The sequence below is a fragment of the Notolepis coatsorum genome, assembly GCF_963971535.1.
Source record: "Notolepis coatsorum genome assembly, chromosome: 9".
Classification (NCBI taxonomy): domain Eukaryota; kingdom Metazoa; phylum Chordata; class Actinopteri; order Aulopiformes; family Paralepididae; genus Notolepis; species Notolepis coatsorum.
In genome coordinates, this window is record NC_140173.1 from 50,553,760 (window position 1) to 50,577,093 (window position 23,334).

The 23,334-nt window shown below is 41.8% G+C and overlaps 1 protein-coding gene across 2 annotated transcripts in view; it reads left to right on the top strand.

The window, feature by feature from the left end:
* ercc6 (excision repair cross-complementation group 6) overlaps positions 1-23,334 on the top strand; it is a 101,841-nt gene that overhangs the window by 22,002 nt on the left and 56,505 nt on the right. For both annotated transcript variants that reach the window (XM_084321288.1, XM_084321287.1), the window contains exons 7-9: positions 9,250-9,381; positions 11,776-11,934; positions 21,093-21,228. In XM_084321288.1, coding sequence (XP_084177414.1) covers positions 9,250-9,381; positions 11,776-11,934; positions 21,093-21,228 — 427 coding nt within the window. The remainder of the gene's footprint in view (positions 1-9,249; positions 9,382-11,775; positions 11,935-21,092; positions 21,229-23,334) is intronic.

Consider the following 23,334-nt stretch of genomic DNA (forward strand, 5'->3'; position numbering starts at 1 on the left):
ACCGAGTACCGACCAAATTATGTCGGTACTACCGAGTACCGATTCATGTTAGATCAATCGGTGCCACATTTCCGTACCTGCCCAGTTAGAAAATAATCAGAATTCCAATGACGTGCAATTGTCATTTCATAATAGACACAGACCAGCGTGGACCTTCAATGGCGCGCAATTGTCATTTCATAATAGACACAGACCAGCGTGGACCTTCAATGGCGCGCAATTGTCATTTCATAATAGATTAGACACAGACCAGTGCGGACCTTCAATGACGCGCAATTGTCATTTCATAATAGACACAGACCAACACGGACCATCAATGACACGCAATTGTCATTTCATAATAGACACAGAGCAGCACGGACCTTTTTTAGAAGCTGACATCTAGATCTCCAGCCCTGCGTTAAACAGCCTTGTGACAACTCCTCTCGCGAGTCGCACTGTTTCTATGTGCTGTGAAAACCCTACAAGCAATGGGTCCAATGCGTCTAACATGCTTTGCATCCTCGCCATTCCTTTTATGCCCTCGTCGCAGTAAAAACCTTAACAAACGTTAGCTAACTCTAACTAAGCTAAGTTAACCCTGGAAACGCTCACACTCTGCGACATCAGTTTCAGTTTGGAGTTCCAATAGTGAGGAAAGGGGGGTTAAGCCTGTCTGTCTCTCTCTATGTTCAATTATTTTAACACTTTCAGTGCCAAAAACGAGTTAAGTAATTTCTGGGCCCATGTCGTTCAGTGCCAAAAACGACTTAAGTCGTTTCTGGGTCGTTTTTTCTTTTTTCGATATTTTTATTCATTATCCACACAGGGAGCCTGTTGTTACCATAGGGAATGAGTCTGAGGTCGCCACGGTGCAACCTTGTATCTTGGCCTGAGTAATGGCCAAACGTCTCCGGTTTTATGTTTCCTTGGGCGAGGGCAGCCGTTCTCCTGGTTCCATTGAAGCACGTCAAATATCCCCGATCCATATGTTGTGGTGGATTATGCCGTGGGCCAAATGGACATTGGATGTACCAGATGGCGATCAAACAATTGGAATATTATTTTTGGAATACTCCCGATCACAGGTAAGAACGATCTGACGTAAATTTTAGCTTGATCCTGCAATGCTTTTATACCGATCGGGCTGATAAGCGTTTTTAGTGTTCAATACGAATGCCGTTACTGACAATCAAATAAACAGAAACGACCTCCCCCCTTTCATGCATTCATGATGGAACATAATACCTATGATATAGATCTGATTTTGGAATAATAGCGTGTACTGGCAAGAAATGGCAACGTCTATAGTGGAATTGACGTATAGGGCTATGACTCAGCATTTCATGAATTACACTAGACCGCTCTAAAACCATACCGGTACTTATATTCACCACGGTATAACATGGGAATGTATGGATGGAAAAATCCATTATTTTTCACATATTGAACGATAGATAGGTGATGTCAAATGGGCCATAGTATTGTATCCATAGCTATAATATAGAATATAGTTATAGCTCTACAAACAAGGTGACGGATACCTATCTATCTAGCGTTGGCATTGCTACAGAGGGCTGCGTCTAATGGCTATACTATATAGTAGGGATGCACCGAATGGGAAATTCTTGGCCGAAACCGATACCGAAAATAGGAAACAGTTGGCCAAAACCGAATTAATAATATTAATAATCACTATTATGGGTCCATAAAACATTTATTCAGCACTTTTGAATGCATACATTAATTCCATACTGACTGCTGAAAGATTGTACAATTTAAACATTTTCTCTTTGCATACAACAAAATGTGCATTAAAGTCAAGTGCATTTTCTTTTCTCTGTAGGATAACTACAACAAAGTGCATTCAGAACAAAGCCAAGGTGCTTTAAAACTGCATAAAGATCTGCATAAAGACACACAGGCGAGAGGGAGAATAGCTTATAGCAGACTTAATGATGTTATTGTAGTGGCTACTGTCATAATTCACAGCGTTCTAGCCTACATGGAAGGCCTTGTATTTACCACATCTTCCGTGACTCTTGGGGGGGATGACGTAGCTTAAGAGAGACTAGTGAAAGTGAGGAATGGAAGCGTTGTTAGTAGGGCTGTACCGAATGTCATTTTTTAACATTCGAAGCTTCGATTGAAGTATTCGAACGACGCTTCGAATGTCTATAAAAAAAATCTACTTCAAAAAATATTTATTTTTTATTTTTTATAAACTACCGGTAAATCCCCAATTTGAATAAAGTTATTAATCTGATTAAATTAGTCTTTTTCTTTTATTAAATCAACTTTCTTTAATGAATATAACTCATCAGTTTCGTCAACATAAAAAATCCAATAAGGGCACGGTTGGTATGAAAGTGATGGTGACGTCTTATTATAGTATAATATTATAATATTAGTGTAGCCTAATCTTTAACTGCAACTGTGAAGAAAACCCCCATTGGTTTAACAGATTGAATAGACACAAAAAAAAAGATGACATTAAAAAAAAATATATATATATTTTATAAAAAATTAGAATGTTGATTTAGAATTCGAATGTCAACATTATGATCGAAGCATTCGGTACAGCCCTAGTTGTTAGCTAGCTTAACGCTAACGTTAGTTTAAAAGGTGTTTAACCGCGTATAGCAGGGTTAGAAATTAACATAATTTTTTCAAGGGCTTTTTTTGCCCCCCTTAATTGATTTTCGGGGGCTTTTTTTGTATTTCGGGGGCACAACATTTTTATAATGAAAATTAACATAAAGATTATAAAACATTGTTGACACTTTTTTTTACAGTCTTCGTCCCTATGTTTGATAACTAATGTTAATGTCTCCATATATAGGGCTCTACGCTAACCTTTTTCCCAAGGAGCACATGTGCTCCTAAATAAAATGTTAATAAATAAAATCTAAATACAAATTTAGGAGCACACAGAAATTTAGGAGCACAGTGACAATTGTTCAAGTAACACACACACACACACGATGTGTGACATCATGGCTTGGTTTCATGTTTTGAGGTACCTTCAATTATCTGTAAATAATACATACATACTCTATCTAAATAGATTAAATATTATTGTCCCTGAGGGCAAGTTGTGTTGTTGTCTTGATATATCTACGAATAACCGGTTGTCTCTGGATCAATGAATGTCTAATATTGAATAATATTATTAGCTATTTTATTTTTAACATCCCTAATTCCAACAGTCAAGAGGCTTGTTTCAAATTGATACATGAAAAACCCCACACACGCAACGTTTGTGAGTAGGCTCTGGCCAGATCGATCAATGAAATACGTTTGCGCGCTCAGCGCTGTGGAATGAAGGAAATGCGCATCGGGATTGGATTTGGATGTTATTCTTTGGAGTTGTGTTACAAATGGAATGGTCTTTCCCCGATCGAACACAAGTTACTTAACGTTACACAGGTCGCGCTATGCAGATGCTTAGCTTGCTAACGTTAAGATAGCAGTGTAATGCTTGATGAAAGCAGAGCGCTCTGTCTGTGTTCGCATCCTCAAGTGCCTGTAACACGCAGCGGGCCCCGCCTCCCTCCCTCCTTGGAACAAACATTCCACCCAAAAACTGAATTTCAGTCCAGTTTCAATCTGAACTATTAACAGCGGAGCTGTTTTGTAATCTTCACTCGTCTGTCTCGCACACTTGCAAGTAAATGATTTTTCCGGTTCGCACACACACATATTATTAGGGGCAAATACTGTTGGGGGCTTTTCTTGCCCCCCTTAACTGATTTTCGAGGGCATTTGGTAAATTTTTTAGGGCATTTTGCCCCAAGCCCCCGTTAATTTCGAACCCTGTCGTATAGTAATGGCGAGGATATAAAGCATGTTAAAGACGCATTTATTGGATGTGTTGCTCGCGGAGTTTACATAGAAACAGTGCGACTCGCAGGAGGAGTTATCACAGGTTGTAGAACGCAGGACACGTTACGATCGTAACCCTGTTCTTTGACATTCTGTGATATTTTTTCGGTGATAAAACCCTTTCGGCCGAAAGTGCCTTTTTTAACCATTTTCGGCCGATAATTTTCGGTGGCCGAATATTCGGTGCATCCCTACTATATAGTTGATGATAATAAACATCTAACTTCATTTGAATATTCTAAAATCATTAAGATGATTTTGCGTGTGTGTGTGCACGCACTTTGGGAAGACCAGATGAGGTCAGAGGAGTTTGATAGTATTTACTGAGGATGGCCAGATAATGTTGATATTTAAACTTTAGGTATTGGTTAAAATGTGAACGGTACCCGACCCTAGTTCTGAGGGGATGAGAACGCTGCAAAAAGCTCTTCGATCTGCGAGTCTTGCTCTTTCAGAATACAGGCATACACATCAAGTTAAGTGTTACTTATAACCCTTGAAGAAAGGTAATAGAACATAGAACAAGTTTCAAGTTCAAGTTTCTTTATTAGTTGTCATACAGAAATACAGAATACTTTTGTATGAAATGCTTCTTTCTGTTTTGCTCCTGAGAGTGTGCTAGATAAAATAGATAAGTATAAAATAAGTATAATATAAGTATAAAATAGAAAATCAAGTACGTAAACAAGTGTAAACAACAAAAATGTTCAATATACATACAACAAAACAACGTGCAAGTAATAATGATAATAGTGATAACAGTACTAGTAGTGAACAGTAGTGGGTGGCAAGATTAAATCAGACAGTAGTAATAGTGATGATGGTATACATGGTCCAAACCGTAGTAGTAACAATAGTCCGTGCAGTGTTTATTGTTAAGAGTCAGATAGTCTCAAGTTCACCCGCCGTTAGTTCTCCAGCAATTGGCAACAGTCCGTGTCCCACAGTATACCCAGAAATTGTGCGATGTAAAAAGAAGAAAAAAGATTTGTCCTTTAACACTTTCAGTGCCCATCACGTCATATCACGTTTTATTAGCCCAATGCCTGAATGCCCACAACGTTTATTAGCGCTTTATTTTTTTATTAGCGATCTGAATTCATATTTCATCAACCGAGTCTCCCGTTGGTATGCAGCCCCTGTAGGAGCTCAGATGTGAAAAAACCGCCCCCTATCGTCTCCCAGATGGTAATGTACCATTTTGGAATGGACTCAATGAAAATGGATGAGAAAAGAAAAATCCGGAATCCACATTTTACTTCTCAGGCATGTAACCCGAGCCGGTCTGATTCATTGTGGACCCTCAGAACAGCGTGGAATACATTATGTACAGTATGTAGCGTTGGATCAATAAAAACGATCGATATTTGGAATGGCGATCAGGAATTGGAATGATCTTTTTGGAGAACATCTGATCTGAGGTAAGGAATCTATTTTACCAGTCTTGGGATAATCAGAGTTGTATTCGCTGAGATATCAACTTGTCCTGTGTGCGTGTGCTAGGGATGGGTACCGAATTCGGTACTTTTGAGGCACCGAACCGAAACACGTCGGTACTACCGAGTATCGAATCAAGTGAGAAACCGTTTTTTTTTTTTTTTTTTTTTTTATGTCAACGTTCACACGCACAATATATGCTTACCTAGGATTTGACTTGATTCAACAACAAAGCAGTCGGAGCAATGACAAGCCGAAAACTGTCGAAATTGTAGTTATTTGAAGTTTGGATTTTTTTTTACGACTGAGGTAGGCCAATTAAATTTCTTGAGAATAAAGTACCGAAAAAAGGTACCGTTGGGTACCGGTATCGATTCACAGGTACCGGTACCGGTATCGGTTCAAATGTGAAAGGTACCCATCCCTAGTGTGTGCGCGTGTGCGCGTGTGCGATCGCTGATGAGGAACTCAGATAATCGATTTTCAGCTTACGGCCCCAGCGTGCATACGTACACATATACTATAGATAATCTAGCGTTTATTTGAAAACGATTCATAAATAGGCTGAAAAATTACAACGTTTTTGTGTATTCTAGAATATTCCAGTCTTTTATCATGGAATCTTTTTATTTTCCTTGAAAACGAGGGCTTTTCAAAATGCTATAAAACGAAAATGAACCGATAAAAAAACAATCCGCTTCCACGATGTTGACTGGAAAACGAGTCATTGATAAGCGACGGGCAGATTAGACACATAGCCATAATTTTAAACAGATTAGGCGTTATTAACGCTAACATTGAAGTGGATGGTGGGCATTCAAGCACTAAATCGTGCGCCCCCTGCTGGCACTGAAAGTGTTAAGCATTGAGCACATTTGTAATTATAGTTTTGCTGCTGTGTTTTTGTTATTCCACTTAGATAAAGAGGAAAGCTGTAGGTTACCACGCTGCACCATGGTGCAGGGCGACAGTTAATCCCAGATGAGATTGGCAGCTGTTTCTTGACTAAGCAAATTCTCTCCCCCCTCTCTCTCTCTCTCTCTCTCTCTCTCTCTCTCTCTCTCTCTCTCTTTCTCTCTTTCTTCTCTCTCTCTCTCTCTTCTCTCTCTCTCTCTCTCTGCTCTCACACTGGCCTAATTATCCCCCTGCACATGGTTTTATACACTCACTCACTCTTAATGCTCAAATTAATGGAAGAGCAGCCCTAATGAGATTTCATATTTATAGCCGCCAAATAAATTGTGTTGGCATGTGTCCTTTCTCTCCCCACTATAGGGACGGAATGTCAATTCAAGCAGCATTGTGTGACAGGGTTCGGATGGTGGGGCGCGTTAGCTCATACGAGGAGTAATATTATTAGTGGGGGGGGGGGCGCTTGGTGTTGGCGAGGGGTGAATACAAAGGGGGGGGGGGGTGGAGAGAAGAGAGAGAGAGGGAGAAAAGTGTAATTAACTGAACCAATGCTTAGTGTTGACTTAATTAGAGAGTGTGGTCTCTCAGGCCCGGCTAAAGGAGCAGCAGCTCCGTGGTGACAGGACCAGGCCCAAATGAAGATGGATTCCTATCCCCTTCTCTCACACCTTTCTGGGGAGCTCACGTTACTAATTGTCTGTATCAATCTTCATTTCGCCGGTGTGACGACTGTGCTTCTAACTGCCCTCTCTCTACTCTACTCTACTCTACTCTCCTGCTCCATTAAAGCCTGCTCTGCTTTACATTTCCCTTTTTTACCGGAAATATTCCTCCGCTCTCTAGCAGTAACACACTCTGAATGTTCACCTCCTCCACCATAGTTTGACCAACACGGTCTCACCAGAAAGCGTAAATAAAGTAGGAATCTCGACCGCGGGAAAAAGGGTACAGAATATACGTTATATTATAGCCATACGTAATATATTTGTTATATTTTGTATCCCAAAAGGTACAGTGCAAAACTAAGAACGCTTGTGCTGGGGGGGGGGGGGGGGGGGGGCGGGGGTCTAGGCCAAGACACCCACCCTGATACAAACACTATAGAAGGTTAACCCTTTCACCACCACACTACAGACTGTTAACCGTTAACCCTTTGTAGTGTGAGAGTGAATGCGTTAACCCTTTGTAGTGTGGTAGTGAAAGGTTAACCTTCTGTAGTGTGGTAGTGAAAGCATTAACCCTTTGTAGTGTGGCAGTGAAAGGGTTGTCCTTCTGTAGTGGTAGTGAAAGTGTTAACCCTTTGTAGTGTGGTAGTGAAAGCGTTAACCCTTTGTAGTGTGATAGTGAAAGGGTTAAGATAGAAAGTTAGGGTTAGAAATGAGAAATGAGAGCTAAATCTCTAAAGCTAGTCACCTTTTCCCCCCAAATCAAGTTAGAATTAAAAGTGATGTGGAATTTCTTCTAATTATATCCAACTTTTATGTCAGCAGAATCCTCTATTATCTTTAATTTGGCTTGGAGTTTAGAAATTCCAGATCTGATTGCAACCTTGGTTGTCTGGTTTCTAGCTTTAGGAGAGAGATGTAGATATGTTCATGACTGCATGATGAGGATCATAGTAACACATTGTTCCCTGCAGGCCGGACCGGGCAAGTTGCACAGTTGATCTAGGACTGTGTGCATAGATGAGGACCACTCTTCATGTGTTTTTGTATCCATTTAGGAGCTCATATTTGCGGTGGGCCTGAGAGCAGCCCCATCTCACTTAAAATATGTACTAGCTAATCAACCACAGGAAAAAGGTACATATTGCACCCTATGCTATAGCCATAAGTAATATATTGATTTATGAAAATGTACAATGTGTACGTATTACAAGCAAGTACATATTCAAAAATGTTTGACTTTTAACGTTTTCAGAAAACGTCTGAGCTCCCCTGCTGGGGAACGAACCTGGGGCGCTCCCATGGGAAGCAAGTGCCTTTACCTCAAGACTACGAGACACACTTTTCCATTAGCCTCGCCCAAACCCTAACCTTAACAACACGGTTACCTTAAACTAACTAACTGTCGTAACCGTTAGCCTTAACCATAACTTTATATCTTAACCATAACCATTAAATGTTAAAACAAACCATAGTATTTGCTGTGTATGTATCTTTAATATAGTGGTGAGAGCACTCACCCACAACCACAATCATTGTTGGTTCGAATCCGAGTCGCGCTGTTTGTTTTGGACTTTTTTAAATATGTGTGACCTTTATTTAACCAGGCAGGTCAATTAAGAACAAATTCTTATTTACAATGACGGCCTGGCAAGAGGACAGAAGGGTCTCTTGAAGGGTAACAGGGAAAGGGGACAAAGAAAATGTAATACAAATTTTAAAAGAGAGACCGACGATATATTATACATCACAGAGGTAAGGGAAATAATTAAAACACAAATCAAACAAACAACCAAATACTAGTCTTGCCAAATACGAAACATAAATATATTACTTATACAAGACTTAAATATATTACTTATGGCTATAACATAATGTATATAGGGAGGTGTAGTCTGACGGCACCGATTGTTCCACTCGTATAGGGATTTATCATTGGGAAAATGGATTATCGGCTATTGTAACAATTCTACCGCATGGAAATTGAAAAGCTTTCCATTTTTGCACAAAATGAGTTCCCTTCTATCACTATTATTGTTCAAGCATTTTTGGTTGAAATACAATTTGGCGATTTTTCTTTTTATGATTAATTGCAAATATTTTCATGTTGAGCTATAGATTGTGGATGAATAAGCACAGAAAGGTACACCATGCAAATGTGAATGTTTTATTTGTTTTAAACAAGACTATTTAGAAATGGGCAATGGGGAAATAAATTGCGTTGGACAGAGGGTGGAACACGAAAAACGGCAATGACGTAACTAGACCTCCCTATTATGTACCTGAGACCTTGTTGCAGACTGATATGGGGAAAGACTAGAGAAACATGCCTCTGTCTGACACCTGGATGACCGTACCACACTCCCAACAGGAGATGGAGGAGAGAGCGTATACGAGTGAGGGAGGAGAAGAGAGAGAGGGGCGAGGAGGAGGAGGAAGACAGCGACGCAGAGTTTGACGAGGGATTCAAAGTGCCCGGTTTCCTCTGGAGGAAACTCTTCAAGTAAGTGGAACCTGATTCATTGGAAGTCGTCGTTACGCAACACCTACTAAGGCTGAGACTATATGCCATTTGGAAGAATTGATAAATCGGGGGGAAATTATCGATAAATATCTATTTCTTAAAATTATTTAGCATGTGTACAAAAAAATAAACTTGAAAATACTTTTTTCTTAAAAAATCGCCAATTCTTTTCCCTTCAATTCTCCCCTCCCATATCTTGAACGTTGCTAGACTATGCCTCCCACTGGTCGGTTGTAGTGAGGATAGAAGCCTTGCATCACGTGTCCCCTCCGGTACACGAGGAGGCAGCCTGTCGCATCTTTTCACCAGACAGCGCGGTCTCTCAGTGGCGAGGTGTAACGCGTGGGAGGCTCACGCTGCCCCCGATACTTCCTGACTCTGCTGTACAGGCGTCACCCAACCGACCTGTAGGATTCGCTGTCCACAACATCCAATCCCCACCCATCGACTTTCCACCCGCTACCTCTGCCAATTGAGATAGTATGACGACTGGCCCAAGCCGCAGGCAATGCTGACTCCGGGAGTCGAGACCGCAGCCTCTTGCATTGGTGACGAGCGCAATCTTTGCTACGCCACCCAGCCGCCCAGAAAAAAACGTATTTAACGTTAGTTTGTGTGTGTCACGTTCACTCACTGTAGTTTTTGCGATGCTGTAGTTGCCCCACGACCTACACACACACACAAACGAACGTTAAATAATATATATTTTCTTTTTTAAGAAAAAAAGTATTTATCACGCAGTTATCGATAATTAACGATAAATTGATAAGTGGTCTCAGCCTTAACACCTACTGAACCAAAGTTCAGCCTCGGAAAACCTTTTTGTTAATTATCGGTGCATTCAAATTCAGCTATGGAAGATTATCGCTGTGATGATTGGCAGTAAAAATGTATTCTTAGATAAGTGTGTTGTGTTACACACTGGAGACAGGAGCCCAACAGACAATTAATGGTCAATACTGGATTTTTATTCCACAGATAAAATTAGCATAAAGATGACCTTTAACACTTGTGTGGTGTTCGGGTCTGTGGGACCCATTTTTTAAGTTTACTAAAAGGAAAATTATACAATTAAAAATAATTTGTATTTATTTTTTTACCTGAGACTCATTGGCCTTGGCTCATTTTCTGTGAAGAACATTACATTTACATTTAGTCATTTAGCTGACTTTTTTATCCAAAGCGACTTACAAGTTTTCTGCACGACAAGTCATCAGGAAGGGCACATAAAAGAAGAACTACATTTTCATTTAGGGCACACTGTGCCCCACTGTGTGTTTAGAAAAAACAGTGTTGTAAGATCATCCTCATTGCAGTCTAGGGCTGACCTTCGTTTTTTTTTGGAATTCGAAGCTTCGGGGCCGAGATTCTATTTTAATTCGAAGCTTAAAAAAACAAAAAGAAAATTATTAAAAAAAAATATATATATATATATATATTATATATATTTATGTTGTGGGACTTGTACAGCACTTTGTTCAACTTTGTCAGTGCTGTAAAGTTTAAACCTTTTTAAATCTTAGACAAACGAAACACTTTGCTTTCATGAAATATTGTAAGCCGTCATTTGAGGCTTTATAAAAGCAGCACAATGAACACAAATCTGTCAGTGCCGAGTCAGACCTCATCTTAAATAACAAAGAGAGGCAGAGTTGATTTTGCACAAAAATCGAATTTTATTTTCATATTCGAATCCCATGCCCATCGAACGAAGCTTCGAAGTATTTAACACAGCCCTATTGCAGTCAGTCAACTATTATCCTGAAATAATACAGATTATAAAGCAATCATTCAACAGCACACTGTATAGTTGAGGTGCTTTGCTGGTTTGAGGTCAGTCTCTCTGTAGTTCATAAAAGGTTGATAAGAAAGTTATAAGTAGGCTATGCTGAAGTTATATACGTGAATTGTAAGTGACTTACTGCCTGTCAATCTGAACAGTTGTGATAGTGATTCTCAACTCACATGATTCTCAACCAACATGATGCTCTGGCACACTTGTACAAGAATGAAAATCACACGGCACGCCTGGTGACTTATAAAACATAGAATAGTCACACAAGAGGAGGAAGGAGCCAAGGAGCAAAAGTGATTTTGACTGAGAAAGTATATTATTATTATTATTATTATTATTATTATTATTATTATTATTATTATTATTACTATTATTATTATTATTATTATTATTACTATTACTATTATTATTATTATTATTATTATTATTATTATATGCTGATTTAATTCTATTTGACAGAAGAAAACTGTTGTTGTTGTTATTATTATTATATATTTTACATTTGAGTACAATCTCAAGACCCACGTGACCTGAGTTGAAGGCCCCTGTGTGAAGTAAAGCATGTGGGTGTGTTCCAGGTACCAGCAGACAGGAGTGCGGTGGATGTGGGAGCTCCACTGTCAGCAGGCAGGGGGCATTCTGGGAGATGAGATGGGACTGGGGAAAACCATCGAGGCCATCTGCTTCCTGGCCGGACTGAGCTACAGTAAACTGAGGACCAGAGGCTCCAACTACAGGTATTTATACTGTATATATACTAGGGGTGTAACGGTACACAAAAACCACGGTACGGTACGTACCTCGGTTTTGAAGTCACGGTTCGGTATGGGTTTTCGGTACAGTGTGGGAAAGTTTGGCTTTCCATGTTCCACTCAAAGGTGTGCAGTAACTAATTGTACTTGTAGGGCTGTCGAATATTCTATATTGAAATTAATAATCGACTTGTAATTTCTTTTTTTTAAATAATAATAATTATATTAGATTGTGGAAAAAAACAGCCCCCGGTGGGCAGTCGTTAGTGGTTAACATACCGTTGTATTCGTTCGGTACACTACACAGCCGTTCGGTACGGTACACACTGAAACAGTTCGGTTCGGTACGGATACGTGTACCTTTACACCCCTAATATATACACACTGAACTACAGGGTACATACTAGGGCTGACCCCTATTAGTCAAATAGTCTACTAATCGATCGAAAGGAGCCGTAGTCGACTGCCAACCTCTTAGTCGAATACAAAAAAAATTACATATAATTTTAAATTTGTTTTTTAATTATATTTTTTTTTATCATTCTTTCCAAAAGAAAAGAGGCCTAGAAGCGTGGCTGACGCTAATGGCATGCATGCATACCAGAGGCTAACCCATTGACATCGGGAGACACATTTGTGTGTATATACCTTTAACAACGGGATATGCATTCGTGCATAGGTGGTTCACAGCGGGAAACACATTGGTGCGTCTTTCAGCGGTGACTCATTTTCAAGGCCAGTAATAATAATAATAATAATAATAATAATAATATCTTAAATTTATATAGCGCCTTTCAGGAGACCCAAGGCGCTTAACAGCTAAGGGAGGGGGACAGGGAACAACGTAACAACAAAATATTAATCAAAAGGCGGAGTAATTGACTAATTTGGTGAAAAGGTGGGTTTTGAGTTGGGATTTGAAAGAGTGCAGGGATGTAGCACTACGGATGTTTGGAGGAAGTGAGTTCCAGAGGGTGGGTGCTGCCACAGAGAAGGCTCTGGGACCAACAGTCTGCATGTTGGTGGTGGGGATGGAGAGGAGACCGGAGTCAGAGGACCGCAGCCTCCGGGGCGGAATGTAGGGATGGAGGAGGTCCGCTAGGTACCGGGGGGCAAGGGAGTGAAGGGCTTTGTAGGTGATGAGGAGGATCTTGAAATTGATGCAGGACTTGACTGGAAGCCAGTGGAGGTGGATGAGGGTGGGGGTGATGTGGTGCCAGGACTTGGTGCGGGTGAGAACCCTGGCAGCAGAATTTTGGACATATTGTAGCCTGTTCAGGGCATTACTGGGTAGCCCTATGCGGACAGAGTTTGCATAGTCCAGACGGGAGGTGACGAAAGCGTGGATGAGAGTCTGCTACGGACTCGGAGAGAGATGGCTGGAGTCTGGAAATGTTCCTGAGGTGGAAAAAGGCTGATTTGGTTATTGTTTTGATGTGGGAATGAAAGGAGAGGGTGGAGTCCAGTATGACGCCCAGGTTGCGAACTTCTGGGGAAGGGTGGATTAGGCAGACGCCCACTTCAAGGAGGAGGTCTCCAACCTTCCGGAGCAGTGACTGCTTGGCCACAATGAGCTCAGTTTTCTTGCTATTTAGCTTCAGGAAATTGGATGACATCCAGGCCTTGACGAGGTGCTGTGGGGGGAGGGGAGAGGAGTGGAGGGTGAGGTGCTGATGTAGAGCTGAGTGTCATCAGCGTAGGAGTGGAAATTGATACCATGTTTCCGGATGATGTGACCAAGGGGGAGCATGTAGATAGTGAAGACGAGTGGACCAAGAACGGAGCCCTGCGGCACACCTTGGTTGACTGGGGCAGGGGTGGAGTTGCAGATGGAGATGAACTGTTTTCGGTCAGTGAGGTAGGACTCGAACCAGGTGAGAGCGGTCCCAGTAACACCCAGGTGGTCAGAGAGGCGGTTGAGGAGAATGGAATGGGAGACCGTGTCAAAGGCCGCAGATAGATCCAGGAGGATGAGGAGGCTGATGTGACCGGAGTCGGAGGCAATGAGGAGGTTGTTGGTGACCTTAGTGAGGGCAGTCTCAGTGCTGTGGTGTTTCCTGAAGCCAGATTGAAAGGGTTCATGGAGCTCATAGTTGGACAGGTGTTGGTGCAGTTGGGCGGCCACTGCTCTTTCCAGGATCTTGCTCAGGAAAGGAAGGTTGGAGATCGGTCGGTAATTCCCAAGGTCATCTGGGTCCAGACCAGGCTTCTTCAGGATGGGCGTGACTGATGCTGTCTTGAAGCTGGGGGGTACCCTTCCCGATTCCAGGGAGGAATTAATTATTCCCACTATGGTAGGGCACACGGCAGGTAGGCCGGCTTTGACCAGGACTGTGGGTAAGGTGTCAAGGGAGCAGGTGGAGGCCTTAGCCTTGGTGACTAGCTTAGCCACCTGGAGAGCGTCGACGGTTGCAAAGGAGGAGAGGGAGCACTGAGGCGGATTAAGAACAGGGGGGGGTGAAGTGCCCAGCACCCCCACCCCATCACACATTGGATTGTGAGTGGAATGGGGGGGGGGGGGGGGTGGGCAGGCATTGAGAGATGGTGGTAGATGGAATCCACTTTTCCCTGAAAGAAGTCCTGGAATTTTGAGGGGAGGTCGGTGGTATCTGAAGGGTGAGGGGTGACAATGGGGGAGAGCAGGCGGTTGATGGTCGTAAAAAGTCGTCTGCGGTGGTTTTGCTGGTTGGTGATGAGGGTGGAGTAGTAGAAAGACTTGGCCTTGGCCAAGGCATCCTTATACCGTCCCACATGGTCTTTGTAAGCCTCACGATGGACAGTGAGGCCGGATTTATTGCGGCGCCTCTCCAGCTGGCGGCCAACTGCTTTCAAGGTGCGAAGTTCAGAGGTGAACCAGGGGGCAGGACGTGTGTAGGTGACTGTCCGGGTTATGATGGGGGCAAGAGAGTCCAGGCTGAGAGTTAGGGCGGAGTTGTAGTGGGCAACCAATGATATGCGCCTTCATTGGCTGAAACCCCACGTGGGTAAGTGAGAGGGGGGTCCATATATGGTCATAGATTTTTTTTTTGTATGCTCCCTTATTATAATTGGTTGAGCACGAGTGAACTTTGACTGAACCCTCCTTGTCGTTCTCAGTGCGCTCTCAGCGACCAGTTCAGCTGGGCCTTCTGTTGGAGAGAGACTCTACACTTTTACTCACATACACTCTCCCTCTCCAGACACACACACACACACACACACACACACACACACACACACACACACACACACACACACACACACACACACGGGCTACACACACTCCCCTTCTGTCTCTTTCTCCCAGAGTTTCTCTGGGAGTCATTTCACAGCTGACATGTTGACTGATAATTGTCAGTCAAATAATTGTCAACGCCTACTAAAAAGCCTTCCATTGACTCCTTCAGACATTAAGCACCCCCCACAGCCCAAATGGAATGATTAAAAAAAAAATATATATATATACATGCATACATACATACAATCATACATACATACATACATACATACATACATACATACATACATACATACATACATACATACATACATACATACATACATACATACATACATACATACATACATAAAAAAAAATCATTTCAACCTTTATTTAAAATCGTAAGCATCTGAGGTTTCCCTCATTTACAGAAACGACGATTGTACAGTACATAATAAAAACAATATTCACAGAAATTTAAACACCAGAGTAAAAAAATTAAAAAACGTTTAAAAATATTTTTAAAATATCAACAAACAGTTACAGGTAGTCACACAATGGTCTGAAATCATACATTTAAACATTCCAAGGGAAGGGAGAACCTCCAATTTTAGCGTGAGTTGAAGGACATTCCATGAGTTAGAGGCATCAAAGGAAAAGGCTGACTTCCCTAGCTCAGAACAAATCTGAGGAACCCTAAGAACCATCCAGTCATTCGATCGAGTTGAATAGGTTCCAATATTCCAATCTAACAGTGAGGAGATATAAACAGGTTGTTTACCAATAAGTGCTTTAAAAATAAATTAATACCAGTGTTTGTTGCGCCTTTCTGCAAGAGAAGGCCAACCCACCCTATCATACAGGACACAATGGTGAGTATCATATCTGTCACCAGTTGTAAATCTGAGAGCTGAGTGATATGCAGAATCCAGAGGTTTAAGAGTTGATGCCGCAGCATGCTTATAAATTACATCACCATAGTCCAAAACTGATAAGAAGACTGATTCCACAATTATTTTTCTACTAAATAGAGGGAAATTGGATCTGTTTCTGTACAGGAAAGCAATTTTCTGTCGCAGTTTAGTGGCAAGATTTTCCACATGGAACCGTCGAGCCACAGGCCAAGATATTTATACTCAGTGACTCTCTCTATACAAGAGCCACTGACAGTAGATATCCTCACATCATCAAAGTTAATATTCCTTGCTCTTGAAAACAACATAAACTTTGTCTTACTAGCATTAAGAACCCATTTAAGACTAGTAAGGGCATCCTGTAGAGCATAAAAGGAAAGTTGCAATTTCTCAAAGGCCAGCTGTACAGAGTCTGCAATACAGTACACAATTGTGTCATCAGCATACAAATGGGCATGACATCCATACAAAGAAGAAACTATATCATTAATATAAATTGTAAAAAGGACAGGACCCAAAACTGAACCTTGTGGCACACTTTTAGTCATGGCCAAGAATTCAGATTGTGCTTGACCTAACTTCACACACTGCCGCCTAGAAGATAGATAATCCTGAAACCAGACACAGGCATTATCATCCAACCCAATGTTAGATAGTTTCTTTAGAAGTAAGTAGTGATCAACTGTATCAAATGCTTTTGATAAATCAACAAAGAGGGCAGCACAATGTTTCTTCTTATCTAATGCTGAAATAATGTCATTTGTAACCAAAGTGATGGCTGATGTTGTACTATGTTTGGCTCTAAAACCAGATTGTTGAGAGCTAAGTATGGAGTTAGTTGAAAGGTAAAATTTAAGTTGTTTACTTACTAGTGTTTCCAGGACTTTAGCTAAGCAAGGTAGCCTGGAGATAGCACGATAATTATCTAAGTTATCCCTATCACCTCCCTTATGTAAAGGAATCACCTGTGCAGATTTCCAAACTAGAGGAAATCTACCTGATGAGATAGAGATAAAAAATATAAGTAAATTGTTCAGCGATAACTGGTGCAGCCAACTTAATAAAAAAAGACTCTAAGTTATCCTCACCTGTAGAACACTTTGCATCGATTGATTGCAAAGCATCAAATACAGCTGAATGTGTAAAAGGTTGATACATACATACATACATACATACATACATACATACATACATACATACATACATACATACATACATACATACATACATACATACATACATACATACATACATACATACATACATACATACATACATGCATGCATACATGCATACATACATTACACACACATACATACATACATACATACATACATACATACATACATACATACATACATACATACATACATACATACATACATACATACATACATACATACATACATACATACATACATACATACATACATACATACATACATACATACATACATACACAAACAAACAGATGATCAGAGGCTCCAACTATATGAACTACAGGTACACACACACACACACACACACACACACACACACACACACACTAATGGAACTACAGGTACACACACACACACACACACACACACACACACACACACTAATGGGCCGTTATGAAGCTCTTACTTGGGGGAAGCTATTGATACTGGGCCATAATTGAGTTTGCAGGCAATCAATTTGTGGACATCGGCAGCAGACAAAGTATTGACCATCCCTTAGAGTGTGTGTGTGTGTGTGTGTTGTGAGAGGAAACCAGATTATCACCACTACCATGTCAAGTTTGAAATGTTTTGATTTGTTGCCCCCGAATGAACCCCCACCCCTCCATTACATACATGTGTCTAAAGATCCCTTTTAATTGGCCACAAAGAGAATCGAATGCACACACACACACACACACAAGGAGTGTCATGTCAGTGTTTTTCTGTGATGTCTGTCTGCAGTAAGAAAGTGGGAGTCTGATAATTGAAACATGTTTAATAATTCAGACGAAAACACTCAAGCATAAATTCCCTCTAATCAAATATTCATACCACACAGACTCACAGTCTCCGCCCACAGTTTGCTCGTGTGTGTGTATATGTGTGTGTGTGTGTGTGTGTATATATATGCGTGTTTGTGAAAGATGGAGCTCTTGTAAATCAAGAGCGGTTTAGTAGGAACTGTGCTTCTCTCTCTCCGTCTCTCTTTCTCTCTCTCCGTCTCTCTCTTTCTCTCTCTCCATCTCTCTCTTTCCATACAGGGAGTCTACCTAATGTCATAACACATAGCTTAATCTGCTTCACTTACACTCATGTACCGTACTTTTCGCACTATAAGCCGCACCTGAATATAAGCCGCAGCAGCTAAATTGAATGATGTGTACATATAAGCCGCACTGGACTATAAGCCGCAGGTGTTTTAATGTTTAATTACCATATGTAAGGGTTCGTGCACAGAGGGGATTGTCGGGAAAGATATGGCTGTTTGAGGAAGCTCCCATTTATTAACATTTTTGTTTAAACAGAAACGATAGCCAGTTTGCAGCTCCGGGTACAGTAGGTACCAACGTTAGCTCTCATAACATTAGCCAGTTAGCAGCTCCGGGTACAGTAGGTAGCAACGTTAGCTCTCATAACGTTAGCCAGTTAGCAGCTCCCAGTTTGCAGCTCCGGGTACAGTAGGTAGCAACGTTAGCTCTCATAACGTTAGCCAGTTAGCAGCTCCGGGTACAGTAGGTAGCAACGTTAGCTCTCCTAACGTTAGCCAGTTAGCAGCTCCGGGTACAGTAGGTACCAACGTTAGCTCTCATAACGTTAGCCAGTTAGCAGCTCCGGGTACAGTAGGTACCAACGTTAGCTCTCATAACGTTAGCCAGTTAGCAGCTCCGGGTACAGTAGGTATCAACGTTAGCTCTCATAACGTTAGCCAGTTAGCAGCTCCGGATACAGTAGGTAGCAACGTTAGCTCTCAAAACATTAGCCAGTTAGCAGCTCCGGGTACAGTAGGTACCAACGTTAGCTCTCATAACGTTAGCCAGTTAGCAGCTCCGGGTACAGTAGGTACCAACGTTAGCTCTCATAACGTTAGCCAGTTAGCAGCTCCCAGTTTGCAGCTCCAGGTACAGAAGGTAGCAACGTTAGCTCTCATAACGTTAGCCAGTTAGCAGCGCCGGGTACAGTAGGTAGCAACGTTAGCTCTCATAACGTTAACCAGTTAGCAGCTCCCAGTTTGCAGCTCCGAGTACAGTAGGTAGCAACGTTAGCTCTCATAACGTTAGCCAGTTAGCAGCTCCCAGTTTGCAGCTCCGGGTACAGTAGGTAGCAATGTTAGCTCTCATAACGTTAGCCAGTTAGCAGCGCCGGGTACAGTAGGTAGGCAGCATGTTGAAAGAGGAGCCCTGAGCTGCTCATACACTAGACTCTTGCCGTAATGGTTTGTTGACGTGAGGGGGAGGATGAGGGGCAAGGCGTGCACTGCTGCAGCAGATTTAGGAGTCTGATCTGACGGTCACAGAGCTGAGGGAGCGCGCCCAGTTAGCTGTAAAAATCCATAGATTAGCCGCACCGTTATATAAGCCGCAGGGTCGAAAAATAGGGGGGAAAGCCGCGGCTTATAGTCCGAAAAGTACGGTACTCATACTTGTACTTGTAGGGGCGACAGTGGCTCAGGAGGTAGAGCAGTCGTCTGGAAATCCGGAGGTTCCCGGTTCGATTCCCGCTCCTCCTGGGCAGCGTGTCAATGTGTCCTTGAGCAAGACACTTAACCCCTAATTGCTCCCGATGAGCAGGTTGGCACCTTGCATGGTTGCCTCCGCCTTCGGTGTGTGAATGGGTAATATGTAAGTAACAAATTGTAAAGCGCTTTGGATAAAAGCGCTATATAAAAAAGCAGCCATTTGTACGTGGATCATACTTTCATTAATTTGGCTGCTGTAAAATCTTTTATATGAAGAGCACAACTCACATAATGATAACTATAATTTTCGAATTAATTGCTGAGGTTCCAGAAACTCAACGAGACCTCCGCTCCACTACTGCCCAACATAATCATAGGCCTGGTAGAGCACATGGGCCTTATAAATGTGTGTGTGTGTGTGTGTGTGTGTGTGTGTGTGTGTGTGTGTGTGTGTGTGTGTGTGTGTGTGTGTGTGTGTGTGTGTGTGTGTGTGTGTGTGTGTGTGTGTGTGTGTGTGTGTGTGTGTGTGTGTGTGTGTGTGTGTGTGTGTGTGTGTGTGTGTGTGTGTGTGTGTGTGTGTGTGTGTGTGTGTGTGTGTGTGTGTGTGTGTGTGTGTGTGTGTGGGCAGACCCCCCCCCATATATACACTCACACAAATACACAAAAATACACACACAGACATAAATACATAAACACATACAGACAGACACACTAGCATTAGACAGGGTTCGCACAAGGTCCTTGAAGTGCTTAAAAAGCTTGATTTTTTTTACAAAAAAAAAGTCAAGGCCTGGAATTTGAAAACGGCTAATTTCTTAACAATGTGCTTAAAAAGTCCTTGAAATTCAAATCAACCATTGATTGAAAGTTGTTCATCCATGATAAAACATTTCTGAATCAAGAAATTACGTTTTTATATTTAAAGTGTAACTAATTGTCGGAAATTGGTTTTAAGCCATAAATATTGGATCAGATTTTTTTCCTATAAAAAACAGCATTTAAAAGTTAATTGTATCCTTATGCCCTTTTAAAATGAAAAATAGTGCTTGGAAAAGTACTTGACAGTCCTTGGATTTCATTTAGCAATGTCTGTGGGAACCCTGCTTAGATTTTACAAAGTTTGTTTACCTGACAAAGTGCCATGTAAGACAAATTAGCAGTAATTAATCCTGCTTAACACACTTAATTAACAATGCTCCTAATAACTGCATTACATGTTTTTCTTCTGACTTATTTCCTCTGAGTGAGCTTTAGTCTGTTGAATAAGGTCATGAAGGCAAGTGTTCCTGGCCACTGACCCCAGACCAGCACTCGTGCTGTGGGAGGTGTTGTGAATGTGGTACCTGGTGTTTGACATCCTCCCCTGGTTGCAGGTACGTGGGCCTGGGGCCGACGGTCATCGTGTGTCCAGCTACAGTCATGCATCAGTGGGTGATGGAGTTCCATAAGTGGTGGCCTCCGTTCAGAGTGGCTGTCTTGCATGACACTGGCTCCTTTACCAGCACCAAGGTCAGTGTGTGTGTCTGTGTGACTGTTAGGTTTGGGCGATAGGATGATATTATCGTTTACATATCGTGCACGTGGCCACGATAATGGCCCTCACTTGTCCTCGATAACGGAACGATATTATTCTGTCTCTCTCTTTCCCTTTCTCTCTTGCTTCACTGTATTGTTGTAGCCTATAATGAAAGCAGGGGTGTAAAGTACTTGAGTAATTGTACCTTGTTACAATACTTAAGTACTGTTTTTGGGGATTTGTACTTTACTCAAGTATTATTAGGTTTCTACATGTACTTTTACTCAATTACATTTCAGAGAAAGAATTCTGAGAAATAAAGTGTCTCCTTCGCCTCTTCAACTAACTCACCTGGTGCAATGTGTAGTTCAAATGAAAACTTGGCCCACGATGGAATGAGTTTGAGACCCCTGGTCTATCCCTTGCAATAAAAAAAAGTTTTTACTTAAAGTAGAAACTTTTTTACTTTTACTCAAGTGTGTTTTTAGCCAGATACTCTGACTTTTACTTGAGTACGATTTTGAGAAGGTACCCATACTTTCACTTAAGTATTATTCCTGGGTACTTTTTACACCCCTGCATAAAAGGTAACCTACCTACGTTCTGACTCTGTATATAACGTTACCGCATGTAGCCTAACTTAGTGGAGAAAAGCTTGGAAAGATGTCCGCTCTCGTTAGCAAAAGAATGCAGCAGTGGCGAGACGGTACGAGGGCAGTTACTGACGTTGAATACATTGGGAAGGAAATGGCTTCTATCCATACAGATGAAAAAGCCAGCCATTGTGTTATGTTCAGGAACGAGGAAACTGATGTTAGCTTTAGGCTAGAGTTGTGTTTACTTGTCTCTTTTACTTTCACTTTTACGCTGAACTCTTGAGTCCCTCCTATGGTAGCCTCCTAGCTCTCCAAACTGAACTATCAGTCCCTCCTATCATGGTAGCCTCCTAGCTCTCCAAACAACGTAAAATACACTAAACCATAGGAACACAAACAACATGTAACAGAACAATCACCAACTGAGTTGGTGTAGTCAGGGTTTAAGCAAACACTACACATTGGATTCACAATATGACTAACCAAACTGTAGATAACGTTACATCGTTTCCGATGTGAAAAAGGCTATTAGCATAGTTCTATGCACTGACCAGACATGTGGTCAATTGTTCATTTACAGCACTATATGTCCAACTTTTATCAATTCTGATTGAAAGGTGGAATCAAAATGCTTGAATCTTCCCCAAGATTGTAAGGTTAACTTTGTAGCAAAGGCCTGTGTCAAGCTAACAACAATAAGACTTCTAGTCAGAATTTCTCAAAGTAAAAACTTCAACATAAGTGTCTTCTAAGCTTTTTGTGGATGATATTATAATTTATTGTTGTTTTTCTTAAATCAATATTGTCAGTGAGGGCATTTCAATATGGCCCAAGCCTAGTGTCTGTGGTGTATTTGTTCTGTGGGGCAGCAGTGGCCTACAGGTTATAGAAGTGAGCTTGTGACCGGAACGTTGGCGGTTCAATTCCCCAGACCGGCAGGAAAAATCTGTGTGGGGAAATTAATGAATGAATAATCCTCTCCCCTCCCTTGTATACCTACCGTTGGAAGTTCCCTTTAGCAAGGCACTTAACCCCCAACTGCTCCGCTGCAGCTGCTCGGTGGCCAACCGTGTTCACACTTCTACTGTCAGCTCCCAGGTGTTCACACTTCTACTGTCAGCTCCCAGGTGTTCACACTTCTACTGTCAGCAGCTCCCAGGTGTTCACACTTCTACTGTCAGCTCCCAGGTGTTCACACTTCTACTGTCAGCTCCCAGGTGTTCACACTTCTACTGGCAGCTCCCAGGTGTTCACACTTCTACTGGGCAGCTCCCAGGTGTTCACACTTCTACTGGGCAGCTCCCAGGTGTTCACACTTCTACTGTCAGCTCCCAGGTGTTCACACTTCTACTGTCAGCTCCCAGGTGTTCACACTTCTACTGGGCAGCTCCCAGGTGTTCACACTTCTACTGTCAGCTCCCAGGTGTTCACACTTCTACTGTCAGCTCCCAGATGTTCACACTTCTACTGTCAGCTCCCAGGTGTTCACACTTCTACTGTCAG